At 35.9% G+C, this 19,202-nt stretch overlaps 1 protein-coding gene across 3 annotated transcripts in view; it reads right to left on the reverse strand.

Moving 5' to 3' along the window:
- Window positions 1–1,458: 1,458 nt before the first annotated feature.
- The window catches only part of LOC106090079 (adipose-secreted signaling protein), an 84,133-nt gene continuing 66,389 nt past the window's right edge, over window positions 1,459–19,202 (reverse strand). For all 3 annotated transcript variants that reach the window (XM_013256152.2, XM_013256151.2, XM_013256150.2), the window contains one exon: window positions 1,459–3,069. In XM_013256152.2, the coding sequence (XP_013111606.1) occupies window positions 2,567–3,069 (503 nt within the window). In that variant the 3' untranslated portion in view covers window positions 1,459–2,566. The remainder of the gene's footprint in view (window positions 3,070–19,202) is intronic.

Here is a 19,202-nt window from a genome sequence, read left to right on the forward strand (position 1 = left end):
GATAGATATCCATCGCCCAGACGCCTTAAGATAGATCTACATGATCCAGAGCGTGAGATTCAGCGCTACAAATGAGATTCTTTATATCAAGCGGCATATCAAGCAGGTCTAGACAACATTCATGCAGACACGGTAGCAGATGCGGTAAATAGCTACCGGGTGAATGTAGTCCTTGGAAAGCGACCGACTCCCATTGCGCCTAAAGGAATTGACCTCCCCCGGCAAACCAGAGTAGTTCTGGCTCAATAACGTTCCGGCAAATGCAGCTGCCTCAACTTCTACAGAACAAGGATGGATCCCGACGGACGACAAGATGTGTCCCAATTGTAATAGAGCTGGCAAACGATCGATAATCGCAAAATTCGATATTTTCGATAGATTTAATAATAAATATCGATAGTATCGATACTATCGTCACCTACATTTCAAACAAAAATGAGAAGTAAAAATCATGAAATCGATTTATATATTGGGTTGCACAAAAAGTAATTGCGGATTTTTCATATAGTCGGCGTTGACAAATTTTTCACAGCTTGTGACTCTGTAATTGCATTCTTTCTTCTGTCAGTTATCAGCTGTTACTTTTAGCTTACTTTAGAAAAAAGTGTAAAAAATGTATATTTGATTAAAGTTCATTCTAAGTTTTACTGAAAATGCATTTACTTTCTTTTAAAAAATCCGCAATTACTTTTTGGGCAACCCAATAGATAGAAATAAAATGAAGGTTAATAAAGACATTTGGAAATCATGAGAGAAATCATTGTACAAAATGTAATGTACAAAGTGTAATGTAACTTATAGGATACATTCAGAGGTGGATTGCTGAATTTGTGTAGTTTTGCAAAAAAATTAACTTTTGCGATAGTATCCATCTGAAAAATATCAATCGTCATTCGGTCAAAAAATTAAATATCGATAGTGCCATCGATATTTTACCAGCTCTAGATTGTAACCAGGGCCCACACGATACACGTCACCTGTTTGACTGTCCAGCCAGACCCACTCGACTCAGACCCAAATCCCTGTGGACGCACCCCATCTTAGTCACAGAATTCCTGGATCTCCACACTTAACAGAATCAAGCAGACGAAGGATAGAACACAACAAACTGCTACAACTACAACCAAAAATCCAATGGAAACATCAAGTTGTGTGAGACACCTCGAAACTTGGTGTCAGCGATTATAGAATAAGCGCAGAAGATTGAGGCGCTTGAAAAACTATTCTACGTTCGGCTAACGGAATAAAAGTCCCACAACAAACCAATGAGGTTTTTGCTCAAGATTATGTAAATGTAGTCATCTCAATTTCTTGGTCAAGGATTGATTGGATGTGTTTTCCGTCATCTATTCATCTTCATCTTTTTCGCCTACCCTATTCAACGTAAAATCAAATAATTTTAGATCTGCATACATGACAGAACCTTTACCTAACGATTAATGAACAAAGAGACCATAATTATTATATCTATATCTTTATTATCTTTATTGAAGAAATTGGTAGAATGGAGGTCAATCGAATTATTTGTAACTGAAGAGGTAAATTCTAAAAATGCTTACATATCTATTTTGATTTATTACATCTAATTTTAGGTCAAATTCATAAGGGATGGGTAAAAAGTCAGGCCAATTGTTTTTTTTGTTTGTTTGTTATTAGAAAAAGTACATATATCTAGTTGCATTCAGCGATTATAAAAGATTTCTTGCAAATTTCAATTTCAAAATGGTGCTCTTTGGATTCTCTTCTAATGTGTGTTTATAATTAAATATAGTCATTAGTTTTTTTTTTCGATAGATTTTTCGTTTGTGATGGATTAAAGTTTTTGATTTTGAGAACATTCAATAAAATAAATGTGTGACTGTGTGATTGTATTTGATATTCCAAAAAATTGCGTATTTTATATGTTTGTATGTATGTACATATTCCGGCATACATTCCATATGAATACAATACATGTATCTATTGGGTTGCCCAAAAAGTAATTGCGGATTTTTCATATATAGTCGGCGTTGACAAATTTTTTCAACGGCTTGTGACTCTGTAATTGCATTTATTCTTCTGTCAGTTATCAGCTGTTACTTTTACCTACTTTAGAAAAAAAGTGTAAAAAAAGTATATTGGATTAAAGTTCATTCCAAGTTTTATTAAAAATGCATTTACTTTCTTTTAAAAAATCCGCAAATACTTTTTGGGCAACCCAATAGGTAAGCCTCCTCCCTATCTCTCTCTCTCTATACTTATATGCGTTATATATATAAAAGTTATATTCAATAATTAAGTTGGGAAAAAATGTTAGAAATGGGATTTTCAGTTACATTTGAACATAGGCACATTTGAGTTTATAATAGGTAAATTAAAATGCCACTAATAAGAGTTACTTACAAACTAAACAAAAAAAAGGTATACAAAAAATTGACTTAAAATTCAATAATTCACATTAAATGAATTATTCATTTATTATAGTAAGTTATTATTATTATTAGAATTACTTATTTTATTATTTATAATGAAAACAAAATTGTTTCTTTTCTAATGCCCTTAAGAAATGTGTGATGCTGTTGATGATCTATGGATCCTTGCCAAATCCGGAAAAATCCGAAGCCTCTGATTCCTCATCCTTTTCCATGCCTATGCAGTGTATGCCGGTGCGCAGCATTGGTGTTCCTTTGCCCTTGCCCAGGACACGTGCCGCTATAACCAACTTCAGCACCTCCTTGTCATTGTTTGAGTTGACAATGTGCAGCGTTTCCCGCAATAATTTCTCTTTGTAGGCGAAAAATTCAATTTTCATTTCGTAAAAGTCATGCTCGTCATCTTTCATGCCGGAAAATTCGGTGATGCGACAATGCAAGTTAGGAACTGTTGTAACATCCGGCTGAAATTGATTCAGCGAACTGCCCAAATCACCAAATAAATTGCTGGGCAGTTTTAGGTCGATTGTATAACGGTGATTGATTTGTAAGAAGCCCAGACTGACGACAATTGTATCGCCTGCCCGTTGATATGTTACACAGCTGTCATTCTCAAAATCATCCTTGAGGCTGGCCACATCAAAGTGCACATGATGATCTGTAACAGAAAAAGAAGAAAACTGTTAATGACACTCAAAAAACTCCGAAAAGGGAAAATTCCCAGTTAGGGCGAGAGTACTGGGTCAGTAGAGTAGAACTTCAAAAGGATTGAGTGTCCTCAGGTCAAGTTTTTTATGGTTCCTTATATATAAAAAATAATGCATTAGTCATAAACGAAATTTTCAGAGATATACCAGAAGAAAATGATACAGGAGAAAATACTACAAAAGAAAATCCGATTAATATTCCAACTAAAGACAGATGCTCAATAGAAGATGTAAATATTTCTGAGCAACAAAATGAAATAAGAACATCAAACAGGTCCACTAAAGGCATTGCGGCGAGGAGACTCATTGACGAAATATGGACAGCAAATGAGATTTTGGAGCTAAAATCATATGAAGAAGCTGTTAGCAGTGCAACAATTGTACAATGGATGGAAGCTATGCAATGCGAATTGGTATCGATTCACTTCCAGATGGAAGAACAAAAATTTGAAGTAAATGGGTATTTAAAGTGAAACGCTATGTTAAAGGTAAAATAAATAGTTTAAAGACACCACTAGTCGCTCAAGGATTTTCCGATCAATTCAGATCACAAATATCAACAAACTACAAAAAAAGACAATCTGCATTTTATGAAGTATCGTCGGAGCCCCTTAGTATGTCAGGAACGCTAATATTCATAAAGATTTAAAAGTCAAACCGGTAAAGAAAGAAATCACCATTTACACTCAATGCTACATAAATAAATTGAGGTCTCACCCCAACGCCCTTGCTCGAGATCTTCTGAACATTGAAGGATATGTGCGCCTCAGAAGGACCAACACATTGAATCTTGTATAAAATTTGCTGCAGAAAATGTTAATGTGAATACTGCTGTCAATTGCTGGAAAAGAAACAACTAAAAGCGTGCTGAATTCGGCCGAGCCGAATCTTGGGAACCCATCACCATAGATTCTGCTAAAATATGGGAGAAATTTCTGGGTATAGACACGGTTGTTGAGAGTCATTGCAGAACACTATGTGCAAAATTTTAGCCACATCGGATGAAAATTGAGGCTTCCAGGGGCTCAAGAAATCGAATTGGGAGATCGGTTTATATGGGAGCTATATTAGGTTTTTGACCGATTTGAACCGTACTTGGTACACAGTTATTAAAAGTCTTAAAAGAGTATAATGTGCAAAATGTCAGCCAAATCGGACAACAATTGCGGCTTCCAGGGTCTCACGAAGTTATATCGGGAGATTGGTTTATATGGGATCTATATCAGGTTATAGGCCGATTTAACCCGTACTGGGCACAGTTTTTAGAAGTCGTAATAGAACACTATGTGCAAAATTTCAGAAAAATCGGATGAAAACTGCGGCTTTCAGGCGCTTAAGAAATCAAATCGAAAGATTGCTTCATATGGAAGCTATATCTGGTTCTCGACCGATTTGAACGGTACTTGACGCAGCTGTTGGAAGTCATAACAAAATACTACATACTCAATTTCAGCCAAATCGGACGAAAGTTGCGTCTTGTAAAGGCTCAAGAAGTCAAATCGGGAGATCGGTTTATATGGGAGCTATATCAGGTTAAAAACCGATTTGGAACGTACGTGCCCCAGTTATTGGAAGTGGTAACAGAACATCACATATAAAATTTTAGCGAAATCGGACAAATATGGCGGCTCCAGGTGCTCAAGAAATAAAATCGGGAGATCGGTTTATATGGAAGCTACATCAGTTGGAAGTCATAACAAAACATTATGTGCAAAATTTCAGCCAAATTGGATGAAAATTGAGGCTCAAGAAGTCAAACCGGGAGATCGGTTTATATGGGAGCTATATCGGGTTATAAACCGATTCGGTCTGTACTTAGCACAGTTGTTGGAAGTCATAACAGAACACGATGTGCAAATCGGACAAATATTTCGGCATCCAGGGGCTCAAGAAGTCAAATTGGGAGATTGTTTTATATGGGATCGTTTTATATGAACTGATATGGTCCATTTGCAATCCCCAACGACCTACATCAATATTAAGTGTCTGTGCAAAATTTCAAGTGGCTAGCTTTACGCGTTCGTCCTCTATCATGATTTCGACAGACGGACGAACGGACATGGCTAGATCGAATCAGGATGTTGAGACGATCAAGAATATATATACTTTATGGGGTCCTATATCAATATTTCGAGGTATTACAAAAAGAATGACTAGATTAGTACACCCCCATCCTATGGTGATGGGTATAAAAATAATGGTAAATCATTTTGATGTCAAGACTGCATTTTTATGTTCAAAGCTCTCTGAAATCTTCTATATGAAATAACCTCCATGTTTGCTAAAGAAAAATATTTATGGACTTAAACAGGCTGCTATGTTGTTGGTGTTGTAACCACATTTTCATGTGGAGGTGGCGATCCTCGTGAAGCTCATGTAGGTGAGCAAGCTCGTTGCGGCCCAAAGGACCGATCGCCGCGGGAACAGAGTGGCCATTGCTTATTTAAAAGCGGTACTTACTCGTCTTGTCATATCAAGCATCATAAGCACTCTGTACTTCTGCAAGAGCCAGTGCCGCTCGGCCTCTTACAGAGACTCTCCGCTCTATACCGCTGATAGTCCGCGACTGTCGTTGCAGCTACTCCGTATAGAGTATTCCACTACCCGCAACCTGTGGACGCGCTTGGTATCTCGCAGCTTAGAACAAGACACAGATTGGACCCCAATGTTCCAGCCTGTGTGGTGCAAGGTCTTCGAGTATGGTTTTACATGAAATTCTTGAAAATTGGGATTTAAACAATGCATAAATGATGTCTGTTTCTACTGGGGAAATATATGTGGAACGTTGAGTTTCATACATTGTGGCGTGTCCCACATCAGAACAAATAAAGTATGACGAAAATGCTTCGTCAAAGAAATTCACAATCAAAAATTTGGGTGAAATTAAACATAACCTGGGAATTGAAATTTCTAAAGATTTTACAGAAAAAGTTCATCTATGTCAGCCATTGTACATAGAAAGAGTTGTACACGAGTATGGTATGCAGAATTCAATGCCTGTGAGATCGCCAATGGATGTTAGTTACGGGAAAGCGGAGGGGTCAAAATTTCTTGATTCAAATCCAAAGTACCGGAAGCTCATTGTACACCTTGTATAAATATCGACCACAATAAAACCGGATATTTCAGCTTCTGTAAATATCTTGGCTCAAAAGATTTAGTAAAGAAAGGAATAGTAACGTGCACACATTGTCCAACGGAGGAGATGATAGCTGATATATAAACCAAACCACTAAACATATAGCTCTCTCTGAAAAATTAACTTTAAAGTGAATGAGGTGGCTATGATACTGAGTGGCTATGATACTCGACATGACAAGCCGAGTTATTTGCGCCACGGTTTGATGTTTGATGCTATGGTTTAAAGTTTATTGCTACGGTTTGATATTTATTGCTACATCATGAGATTGGATTGCCGTAAACTTAAAATATCTATCCCCTAATTGACTTTCTATCGGGTATATCCGAAGCCCAGTCAGCATCCGAATAGCTAAGAAACAGGCTCAGAACATTCTTTGTGAAACTTTAATTTCCTTGTCATTGTTCCCTTTAGATGTCAAGCGATTGTTTTTAAATGTTGCCAATGCAGATCTGATGGATTTTGGTGAAATCTGCCAAGATAGCTGACATTATAACATACATTAGATCTAGTGCATAACATAGTATACATTGAGCTACCGAATAGCTCAGGTAAGCGCTTATCCGAATGTTGTTCCTCTGCCCATAGTTGAAGTTGAAAGCCTTTTACCAATGACGATTTGACGCAAATTTTCGCAGATCACCCTATTGACTTAAGTAAAATACACGTTGGTCGACGAACTTTTTTTTGCGTTCCTTTCGTTAACATCAATCTAACATTCACGCCATCTTCTTTGAAAACTCCTTGATTAAATCAAAGTCATTTTAATCAAAACTACTGCAGGCAAAAGCATAATAGGGAGGAAACATTTGTAAACCAAAAAAAAACTTTCGTGAGCACATTACTTGTATGTGAAGTAAATTTTATGGGTTTTTGTGTATGAGACGCACCATAAGGATAAAAGGTTGCTAGAATTTAGCCAAGGAAATTTTAGTAACAAATCTTGTTTTCAAATTCAATGTCGTCTGAAGGCCACCTTACCCTCCAAAAAAAACTTACATTACCTTAATAGGCTATGACAGAACATTTGTCCCATTAGCCGAACTTAGAGTAACGTTCGATTTTCTGCGTTTCTTTTGAAATCTCTTCTCTTTCGAGATTTCGTTCACCAATTGGTCTTTCCATCGGGCTTTTGGTCATCCTGGTTGGCATGTATCACCGTGATTGCCTTCAAAAGACTTCTTCGCTGAAGTTTCTTCATTCATTCTGACAACATGACCTAGCCAATGCAACCGTTGTATTGTATTTCGATACGATCAACTACGATAACGTCGTCATACAGCTCATACAGTTCGTGGTTCGTACGACGACGCCGATACTCTTTAACAATGCAAACTGGTCCACTTATTATACCCACCACCGACGGATGGGGGTATATTCATTTTGTCATTCCGTTTGCAACACATCGAAATATCCATTTCCGACCCTATAAAGTATATATATTCTTCATCAGCGTAAAAATCTAAGACGATCTAGACATGTCCGTCCGTCTGTCCGTCTGTCTGTTGAAATCACGCTACAGTCTTCAAAAATAGAGATATTGAGCTGAAACTTTGCACAGATTCTTTTTTTGTCCATAAGCAGGTTAAGTTCGAAGATGGGCTATATCGGACTATATCTTGATATAGCCCCCATATAGACCGATCCGCCGATTTAGGGTCTTAGGCTCATAAAAGCTACATTTATTATTCGATTTTGCTGAAATTTGGGACAGTGTGTTGTGTTAGACACTTCGACATCTTCCGTCAATTTGGCTCAGATCGGTTCAGATTTGGATATAGCTGCCATATAGACTGATCCTCAAATTTAAGGTCTTAGGCCCATAAAAGCCACATTTATTATCCGATTTTGCTGAAATTTGGGACAGTGAATTATGTTAAGCCCTTCAACGTCCTTCGTCAATTTGGCCCTGATTGGTCCAGATTTGGATATAGCTGCCATATAGACCGATCCTCCGATTTAGGATCTTAGGCCCATAAAAGCTACATTTATTATCCGATATTGCTGAAATTTGGGACGGTACGTTGCCTTAGGCCCCTCGACATTCTCCGTCAATGTAGCTCAGATCGGTTCAGATTTGGATATAGATGCCATATAGACCGATCCTCCGATTTAGGGTCTTAGGCCCATAAAAGCCACATTTATTATCCGATTTTGCTGAGATTTGACACACTGACTTATGTTATGCTTTTCGGCATCCGTGTCGTATATAGTTCAGATCGGTTTATTTTTAGGTATAGTTACTAAAAAGACCAATATTTTGTTATATGCAATTGAACAATGACTACAATGACTTTTACTTATTAGTATTTGGTCCAAATCGGAACATATATTGATATAGCTGCTATGGGGCATAAGGTATGAGTTTTGCACCGGATTTTGACGAAAGGTGGTTTACATATATATCCGAGGTGGTGGGTATCCAAAGTTCGGCCCGGCCGAACTTAACGTCTTTTTACTTGTTTTACAAAGAATCTTTCTCTCAAGCAATGCCTCGTCTGCTTTCACAATTACCCATGCCTCGGGACCATATAATAACACGGGTAGTATCAAAGTCTTGTATAGTGTAATCTTCGTCTGTCAAGAGCTGACCTTGTTTCTAAACTGCTTGCTTGATCCAATGTCCGATGTTCCAGGCTGTGTGGATTACACCCTACCTGAGCCGCATTTTGATCCCTGGTAATAAAAGTTACATAGACTTCTATACGGATGGTTCCAAACTAGACGACCGGGTGGGCTTTGGGGTGTACTCTAAAGATCTAGGTCTGGTCATATTGAAAAGGTTACCCGACCACTGCGGTGTGTATCAGGCGGAGATCCTTGCTATTAAGGAAGTGGTGGAATGGCTAAGATACTATAATGGCATTACGACGATTGACATAAATATCTTCTCAGACAGCCAGGCAGCCATTAAATCCCTGGAGAAAGTATTTCTGAACACAAAAACCACCCTCGATTGTCGCAGATCTCTCAACGAGATGGCTGAACAGTTCAAAATTCATCTGTTCTGGGTGCCGGGTCACAGAGCTTGCGAGACTAGAAACTACCTTACACATTCCAGGGATACTGGAATCTGTGGGTATGCCTCTAGCGACACGTAAGCTAAGTTTTTAGGATCAGGCCTAAAGGACAACGAATGATAGATGGTCACAAAGAGGGGGTTGTAAGCGCTCCAAAACTATGTGGCCTAATCTAGACTTGAAGAGGTCGATCGCTTTGCTGTCACTAGCTAAAACGGACGTCTCAGTCATTGTGTCCATCATGACAGGTCACTGTCTTATAGGAAAACATGCTGACAGACTGAAGGTTGCCAGCAACGACTTTTGCAGAAGCTGTCAGGACATCGAAGAAGAAAAGACTATAGAACACCTTCTGTGTGTGTATCCCGCACTGACTGCTAGTGCCAGTAATGTTCCACTTTAGGTTCTCATTTCCTTTGACAGGTTCTGATTTAGCGGATGTGAACATTCCCAAGTTTTTGGGCTTTTTAAAGCGATCTGGATGGTTCAACGGTAGGAACTAGAAGTTATCTTCCTTCTTCTGTTCCTATGGTATCACACTGGACGAAAACGTCTAAGTGAGTCTGATGGCAGACTACCACTTAAACCAAACCTAACTTAACCTTGCTAATACCACTGTGTGTTTGCTAATATTAGTTATCTGGGAATAACGTAAATAATAATAAGTTCAGCGACCAGCCACAACAGACACACATAATAAATTAATTAATATTTTCTATGCGTGTAAGAGCTTTTAAATTTATAAAGTTTAACGAAAAAATTTAAAACACTCCATATTAAAATCATTATGGCACCTAAGTACATATAAAAACAATCTTAAATTGCAAAAGAGTGAAAATTTTAAGTTTCATAGTGGCTGCACCTAAAAATTTAATAGTGCCTATTTTCAAACGATCAGTAGATGCCATTCGCAGGTTCAAAGATTTTTGAGTACGTCGTGGTCCAAAACCCACCCGGGTGGGTCAACTATATATTATGGAGGAAATTGCCATAAATATCCACAAATTTCTTACTTATGGAAACAAAATCTGAAGAAGACAGCTAAATATTGGGTTGCCCAAAAAATAATTGCGGATTTTTCATATAGTCGGCGTTGACAAATTTTTTCACAGCTTGTGACCCTGTAATTGCATTCTTTCTTCTGTCAGTTATCAGCTGTTACTTTTAGCTTGCTTTAGAAAGAAAGTGTAAAAAAAGTATATTTGATTAAAGTTCATTCTAAGTTTTATTAAAAATGCATTCACTTTCTTTTAAAAAATCCGCAATTACTTTTTGGGCAACCCAATATAACATCCCCTCCAGTAGGTTTTTTATGAAGAAAAATTGCCTCAAGTCAACAAACTTCTTCACTAAGACACTTTCTGCATGCGTTGGACAAAGACACGTGTCTAACCACAAGGGAACACATTCCATCCTAAATGAACATTCCATCCTAAATGAAATGTATGTATATACTATTGGATTTATTATTTTATGGATCGCAACGAAAGTTTCGTTATTTTTTCCTATAAAAGACTATCTCTTTTAATGGCGGGGCACAAAATATTTTGCAGACAATTACGATTAATTTAGTTCATAGCGATTTTTGATTTGATAAAAATTCGTTGAGTAATTGATGTTTGAAAAGGATTTGGACTTGCGAAGATTAAATAACAGTTAAATAAAGAATAATGTTTTATGAGTTTAGTTTTTTGAGGCTGGCAGCATTATATGATAATTGTGTCCAAAAGTCATCTACGAAAGTGAAAATTTTTCAATATACTCTGCCATTTCGTCAAGGAGAAACTCATAAACGAGCAACGACGGCAATTCTGTAAAATGTATTATCAAATTCTTGCCCTAGGCAAATGGATGGAAATTCACTGTTTTATCGAAAAATTGTGTTCAGAAATGAATCTTATTTGGGGCTAACGTCGGGCAAAGTCAACCTCTTGATGCCCTACATCACATTGGGAATGCAGGCTAAGCCATCGAAATTAAAATTTACTCAAATACAAAAACATTACCAGGAGTCATAAAGAAATCCTTTGTGCCAAATTTCGTGACAATTGGTTAATAATTGACCATATTATTGAAATATTAATCCAAATCGAAAATTTTTTAAAGGGCGTTTGTTTGTTATCGTCGATTTCCATTTCCGGAACGCATGTTTGTAGGGAAACTATATAAGAGACTTGATGTGAAATAGTGTCCGTCAAAATTTTTTCTAAGTGTCTCAGACGAATGAATCCAGTTAATCTGAGGAAGATTAAAATCACCAAGAGCAATCAATGTGTCTCTTCGTTGAGATGACTGAAATACTGATTGGATTGCTGATACGTGTTTTAAATAAATATCCTCACATTAAGAGGGTTGTTGGTAAGAACATGAAATAAATATTCAATATCCAGGGAAGATTCCACTATTATTTCTTCAAAAGGAAGTTCAGTGGAGACCGCTATTAGCACACCACCGCCAGATTTTTTCATTTTATCGTTCCGATATATTTTAATATTTGGAATATAGTATAAAAAAGTTCATCGCGCTTGTTTTTCAAGCTCATTTTTGGCTCAATGGTTACGTAAATAAACAGAATTGTCGATTTTGGAGTGAAGATCAGCCAGAAGCATTGCAAGAGCTACCAATCACAGTTTGATGCGATTTATGGGCTGGTGGCATCATTGGACCTTACTTCTTCAAAGATGATGCAAATCGTAACGAAACTGTGAATGATGAACGCTACCATGAGATTATATTCAACTTTTTTTTTGCCCAAAATGCAAAATGCATGACATGTGGTTTCAACAAGACGGTGCTACATGCCACACAGCACACGTAACAATGGACTTATTGGGAGGCGAGTTCGGTAAACATTTTATTTCACGTTCGAGATCAATCAATTGGCCGTCTAGATCGTGCGATTTAACGCCTTTAGACTATTTTTTGTGGGGCTATGTTAAAGCTCATGTCTATACAGACAAGCCCGCTTCAATTGACGCATTGGAAGACAACATTTTTGCATTTATTCGTGAGATACCGTCCAAAATGTTGGAAAGAGTATGCCAAAATTGGACTAAGCGGATGGACCATTTGCGGCGCAGTCACGGTCAACATTTGCATGAAACAATCTTCAAACCGTACTATCGATTCAAATAAAGATTTCATGCATTTTTCTGAATTTTATGTGTTTTTTATTTTTGAAAAACTTTTCTATAGCACTTAAAAAATCACCCTTTATATGGGAACTGTTGTATCCAAATCTGAACTGATTTCGACAAAAACCAGAAAAATTGTGGCAGATGGGGAAAAAAGCGTTGTGCAAAATTTTGAGAAGATCCATTAATAAATGCACTTGCAAAGGCTCTAGAAGTTAAAATCAGGCGATGCAATATCGATTCTATCGCATTCGCCATTAATATTGGGAGCCATAAGAGAAAGCCTCGTCCACAATTTCGTGGAGCTACATCCGAATATGAACTGATTTCATCCAATTTCAATAGGCTTCGTCTCTAGGCAAAAAATGATTCCTGACACAAATTTGAAGACGATTGCGTGAAAATTGAAATCTGAGTCGATCGGTATGCTTATCAATGAGTCTATCTTTCTTCCTTCTGGTTGTTAGAAACAAATGTGCTAAGTTGGGTTTATTATGTTGTTTTGATACATGAATGCAAAAGTTGTATTGATTTCATGGATGGAAAAGTCGTTCATTCATTCATTTTATGTTTTTGAGCCTTTTTTATCCTAAAACACAGGAAGTCCGCACTTTATGAAACAAGCCACCAAAGATTTAAGATTTTTCAAATCTTTGTACAAGACAAACAATACTCTTCCACCTTTACCTTTTTAGAACCGTTTCAAAATTAATATTTTCCATCCATAATTGATAATGCCACAGTAATGTATGTCATATTGTTCGTTTTCTTTGAAGTCAAAGCATTCAAAAAGTTATCACACAATTTTTGTATCCAATTCATTGATGAATTCTTTGATCAATCGAATCAACCCAATATACATGTGTGTTATCTTATGGAGCCATTAATAATAATAAGTCAAACAAAAGGAGGAATAAAATTCTTGAGTCGTGCACATTGAATTCATCGAAGAACATCAGATGTTTAAATTGAATGTGCGCACACACAGCGTTTATATTGTGTTTAATACACCACTATTAATTTTTATTTCGAATTTTTCATTTTTGGATTTATGAGAAGGATTTATGGCCAAATATTTTAGTATATATTTGCTAATTTGTGCGAGATATTGTTCCATTAAAATGGGGTGCCAACCACATGAAACAAGTCATAATATCCGTAAGGGGAATGATGCATTGTTCGTCATAGACAAGAAATGTACGTCATGACGTGACGTGAAGAGTTACTGGATTTGTTTACCGCTTTGTTGAATTTTTATGGTTATCGTATGCGAAAGACATATTTTATACCCACCACCATAGAATGGGGGTATACTAATCTAGTCATTCCGTTTGTAACATCTCGAAATATTCGTCTAAGACCCTTTAAATTATATATATTCTTGATCGTCTCGACGCTCTGAGTTGATCTAGCCACGTCCGTCCGTCCACCAAAATCACGATAGCGGACGAATGCGTAAAGCTCGCCGCTTGAAATTTTGCACAGATACTTAATATCGATGTAGGTCAGTGGGGATTGCAAATGGGCCATATCGGCTTAGATTTAGCTCTCATATAAACCGATCTCCAGATTTGACTTCTTGAACCTTTACATGCCGCAATTTTTGTCCGATTTGGTTGAAATTTTGCATATGGTGTTCCGTTACGATCAATAACTTTCAATAACTGTGCCAAGTACGGTCCAAATCGGTCTATAACCTGATATAGCTCCCATATAAACCGATCTCCAGATTTGACTACTTGAATCTTTACAAGCCGCAATTTTTGTCCGATTCGATGTGTTTTATGCATGTAGTGTTTTATTATGACTTCCAACAACTCTGCCAAATACGATCCAAATCAGCCTCTCGATCATCCTTGTTCGGTCCCTAGAAGCTATAAATTTTGTTGGTTTGACAAAAGTTTTGTATGTACAGGGTGGCTGATGAATATTGCTACAATGATGAATATTGCTACATTTTTTTTTCGGTGTATGGAATACATTTTTCTTTTATTCATGTTAAATTAAATTATTAAATTAATTATTAAATTATTATTAATTAAATTAATTAATTAATTAATTAAATTAATTATTAAATTATTATTATTAAATAGAAAAAAAGTTATTACATTTTTTTTTGGTAGCGGCTTTCATCAGCCACCCTGTAGAATAAAATTATGCCCTTCAACTAAATTTATTTTGTATGATTTTTTTGCACAATTCATGGTGGTGGGTTCCCAAGATTCGGCCCGACCGAACTTAGCACGCTTTTACTTGTTTTAAATATTTCAAGGTAGTGATAAAATTTTACTATCACGAAGAAGCATCCGATTATGGATTGAGGCTAATACCTTTCGCCGTGGCAAAAACATGGTAATTAACAGCACCAGATTCAAACATCGTGATACTCACATATCCACGTAGCCAAACTAATTACATTGTGATTCACTCAAAAAATAAAACGTTTTGGAACATCTTAGCGGCAAAAAAGTCGGTTTTATTGGAGAAGTACTTCTTTTATATTAACTGTGCTAGATTTCCTTCGACCATTAAACTCTGCACGGAAAAAGATAAAAATCTGTTTCAATACACGAAATTAATAGGTTTAATTAATTTTTTTTAATTGAAACTGCTTCAATCACGAAAATGATAACAACAAAAACAGTTTTTGAAAAAAAAAATTAATTAAAAAAATGCATATTCTATTGAAAAAAACTTGAAAATTTTTGAAATTTTCAAATAATTTTTTAATTTATCCAATTAAAAAAATTATTGAAATTTTCAATTAATTTTTTAATTGATCTAATTAAAATAATTATTGAAATGATCCGAAATATTCAATTAATTTTTTAATTGGATCAAATAAAATTTTAATTGAAAATATGCAAATGTTATATTAAAATTTTTGCGATACAACATGGTTCACATACATGTGTAAAACTCTAGGAACAATAATTTTAAGTTTTCGTTTAGGTCTATGATCACTCCTTAAAAACATGCATTCGAAAATTAAAACCAACAGAAAAACATTTATCTAGAATATGTATATACGATACTATTGGTTAGCTTTATATCTTGTGTTCATTACATTTGACGGAGAGTGTGCTTCATTTTTGTTTTTTTTTTTCATCGGAAAGTGATAATTTTTACTTTAAGCCACGTTTACATTGGCCACTAAATCCGGATTTATGGCCTTTTCGAGATTAAGTGCTAAATCCTGTGTTTTTTTTGCAGATTTTACCATAGAAAAATAAATCCCATTTTACCAAATTATGAAACTGTTTTCAAGAATTATGTATGGATGTGTGTGATATGCACATTCATGTATACGCATGTACGCTTGTGTTTGTCACTTAAATCCCCCAAAACGCAATGTAAACGGACAGTATGTCACTTAAATCCCCAAAAACGCAATGTAAACGGACAGGATTTGCTTTTGGATTTAGTTAAATCCAGATCATACTAATCATCAATATGAACCTGATATATATTTTGCATCATAAAGAATGTCCATCTTTTGTATTTGTCACAAATTCTTGAAATTTTATGGTAAACAAAGTTCTAGCGTTTTTCAACAAGAAGTTTACTTTCCGAAAGTTCGTTTATGGTCAATTGCGTGTAGATGGAAGACATTCATCATGCGTGTGAGCTTGGTCGGAGAAGCGAAGATTGATTTGGATCGTAATGATCATCAGGAATGAAAAAGAATGATGTGAGAATGAGCGATTCTAAATATTCAGGAGTCAGAATGAAGTTCGTAAGTTCCAATAAAGAACTAAGTATCCTTCTGTAGATACAAATAAAAAAAACTGGCAACAGATACAGATAGTGTGCTTAGGATGTGGAAAGTCTATTTTTCGAAGTTGCTGGTATCCGATACCGCAGATAGGAGGCCGCCGTAGCGAAGAGTTCAGCATGTCCGCCTATGACGTTGAACGCACCCAGGCAAATCCCGACGAGAACATCAGAAAAAAATGTTCAGCGGTATTTTCCCCTCCTAATGCTAGCGGGAGGTACTTTACCATGTAAAAAGTTCTCCTCAAAGAGGTGTCATTAAGCTTAAACTTGAATCGGACAGCACTCGGTGATATGTGAGAAGTTTGATCCTAATCCTTAATGGAATGTTCATGTGCTAATTTGCATTTGCATTTTGCTGGCATCCGAATATGACGGCGACGATGATATAACAAAACCTGATGATGGTATGTAACGTCTACCGTCTAATCAGAATCGTTAAGGCAGCAGGGCCGATGGATTACCAACTAAGACATTGCAGACCAGAGGCGAAACGCTGATGAGGTGTATGCATCTGCTTATGTTAGAAATCGGCCCATATACACCGATCACCCAATTCTGCTCCTGAAGGCTCTAGAGGGAGCAATTCTTATGCGTATGAAATTTTGCACAATGACTTATATTATGACCTCTAACATCTATGCCATGCATTGCCCTAAATCGGTCCTTAAAATGACATAACGATCATATAGACCGATCTTTTGATTTTACATCTTGAACAATTTTTCTAAATATTTTTTTTGTTAATATCCGACAAGACAATCCATGGTGGTGGGTCAAACTGTATCGAAATGGCCCCTTTTTAACTTTTCTGAGTTGACAAGTGCTTTCACTTAAATTGCTGCTATTGAAGTGAACATTATTACTTAACTTTTATAAAATATTAATGTAAACAAATAACAAAAACTTTTTTGTCGTATGTGTGTGCGGACATACTCAGACATTCGATGAACAAATTAATGAAATATTTATAAATTGGTTGTATAAATTGGCCGGTAATAAATGATGAATACTACATACTATAGTATACTTTTACAACAATACTCGTATAAACACACATACAGAGATTTTCTTCCACCAATTCCGACTTAGTAGACTTAGTGATGAGAATCGTGGCGATGTCGGCGTCACAATCGATATTTATTTATTTATATATTTATTGATTAAATAGATGCAAACATTTCCATTTCATTCATTCATGGAAATGATGTCTGAATGATGGTTGTTGTATGATAGGGGGAAGGTCTGACTGGCATCACGTCTCATGATTGAAGCATGAGCTGGGGGTATTTTGATTGTATACCAAATGGAAATGACCCACTTCCTTGCGGAGTGTTAATACATACTTGAACTTTCCCAACAGAAAATTTACAATTGTTTTCTAAGCAATAAATTCTTTTAATGAAAGTAAATAAATATGAAAATTCCCCGAACAAATTTAATAATACAGCAGGGAATCCAAGAATATTCTTCACAAGTGGCGTGGAGAGTGAATGATGCCATGCCAATTGGTGGAAAAAATTTTTCATACAAAAGCAATCAAACCAACTTTAGTCAGCACTTTAATTTTTGTGTGCCCAGCTAAAAGGGAAATGAATATGAATTTAAGTTTTAGCTTAAATTAAATGTCCAGATTGCGTCAAGACTTTAAAGGTCACATTAAAGGGTTCAATCTCTCTTTATACTAAAAAAAATTAAAAGATCTTAAAAATATTTGTATCTGCATTTTAATTTCCATTTAACCCTATCGCCATGGAAGGGCATACTAATTAAGTAACATATTGTCTGTTTATCAGAATGGCCGTAATCTGTAACTACAGGTCATGTTAAAAAAATATTGATGTCGAACTTTCTACGTTATTCTTTTCCTCATGCAAAAAATAATTCGTTTGAAATAAAGAAAATGTTCGCCAAGTATACTTCTTTCCTGAAAAACATTGGGCTTTGTTAACGATAAAAGTACATGTAAATTTTTCAGATAAATTCTTGCAATAAAGTTTTCAACTTGGTATTCTTTATTTATAAATGAATTTAAAGTCAAATGTTGAAAATCGATTGTGCGTATGAAAAGGATGCCAAGTTCAATTTTATGTTGTACCATAATTCAAATTCCAAGTTTTACGAATTATAAGCTAATCTCTGTTGGTATTTCAAACTCTTTCAGAGTATATTTAGATTTATTTCGATGTTAACATACACAATTATATTAAAAGCCTTCCATTTTCGCACAACTCCATTATGGTTTTGTATTATGATCTGCTGTATTTGTTATGCTAAAAAAAAAACACAAAATGGTTACTGTTCTTTTTCGCACATTTACATACATACTTTATGGTGAACGTTTGTTTATCACGTATATGTGTTCTCAGAATCACTTTCTGATTCGTTTTAGCTATGTCCGTCTGTCTGTCCGTCTGTTAATTTGTGTACAAAATACAGGGCGAAGTTTTTATCAGATCGTCTTCAAATTTGGTACAGACATGTTTTTCGGCCTAGAGACGAATACCCTGTATATATAAACATCTTCCTCTTGTTGTAAAAGCAAAAACTCTTCAATCGCAAAAATGTTTCGATAGCCGCAAGCGATTATTCGTGTACTGGACCAATAATTATTCTCTTGTATCTCTCCTACTAGAGAGAAAGGGTGAGTATTTGAGCGTATAGGCCAGATGGTGGTTGGCAACAATACTCCCTCTATTGCACATTACTTTGTACGTACACAAGCAAAAACCCCAAACAGACCCTTGGGCAAGCAAATAATTGCAATTGTGTGCTCCTTACTTGTACATACACATTCTCACATACAACATTTGTATACCCTACACCACTACAGTGGTACAGGGTATTACAACTTAGAGAATTTGTTTGTAACTCCCAAAAGGAAGAGGGATAGGCCCATTGATAAGTATAGCATTCGACTCAGAATCACTTTCTGATTCGTTTTAGCTATGTCCGTCTGTTAATTTGTGTACTATATATATATATATATATATATATATATATATATATATATATAT

The sequence above is a fragment of the Stomoxys calcitrans genome, chromosome 1 (genome assembly GCF_963082655.1).
Source record: "Stomoxys calcitrans chromosome 1, idStoCalc2.1, whole genome shotgun sequence".
In the NCBI taxonomy this organism is placed as follows: Eukaryota; Metazoa; Arthropoda; class Insecta; order Diptera; family Muscidae; genus Stomoxys; species Stomoxys calcitrans.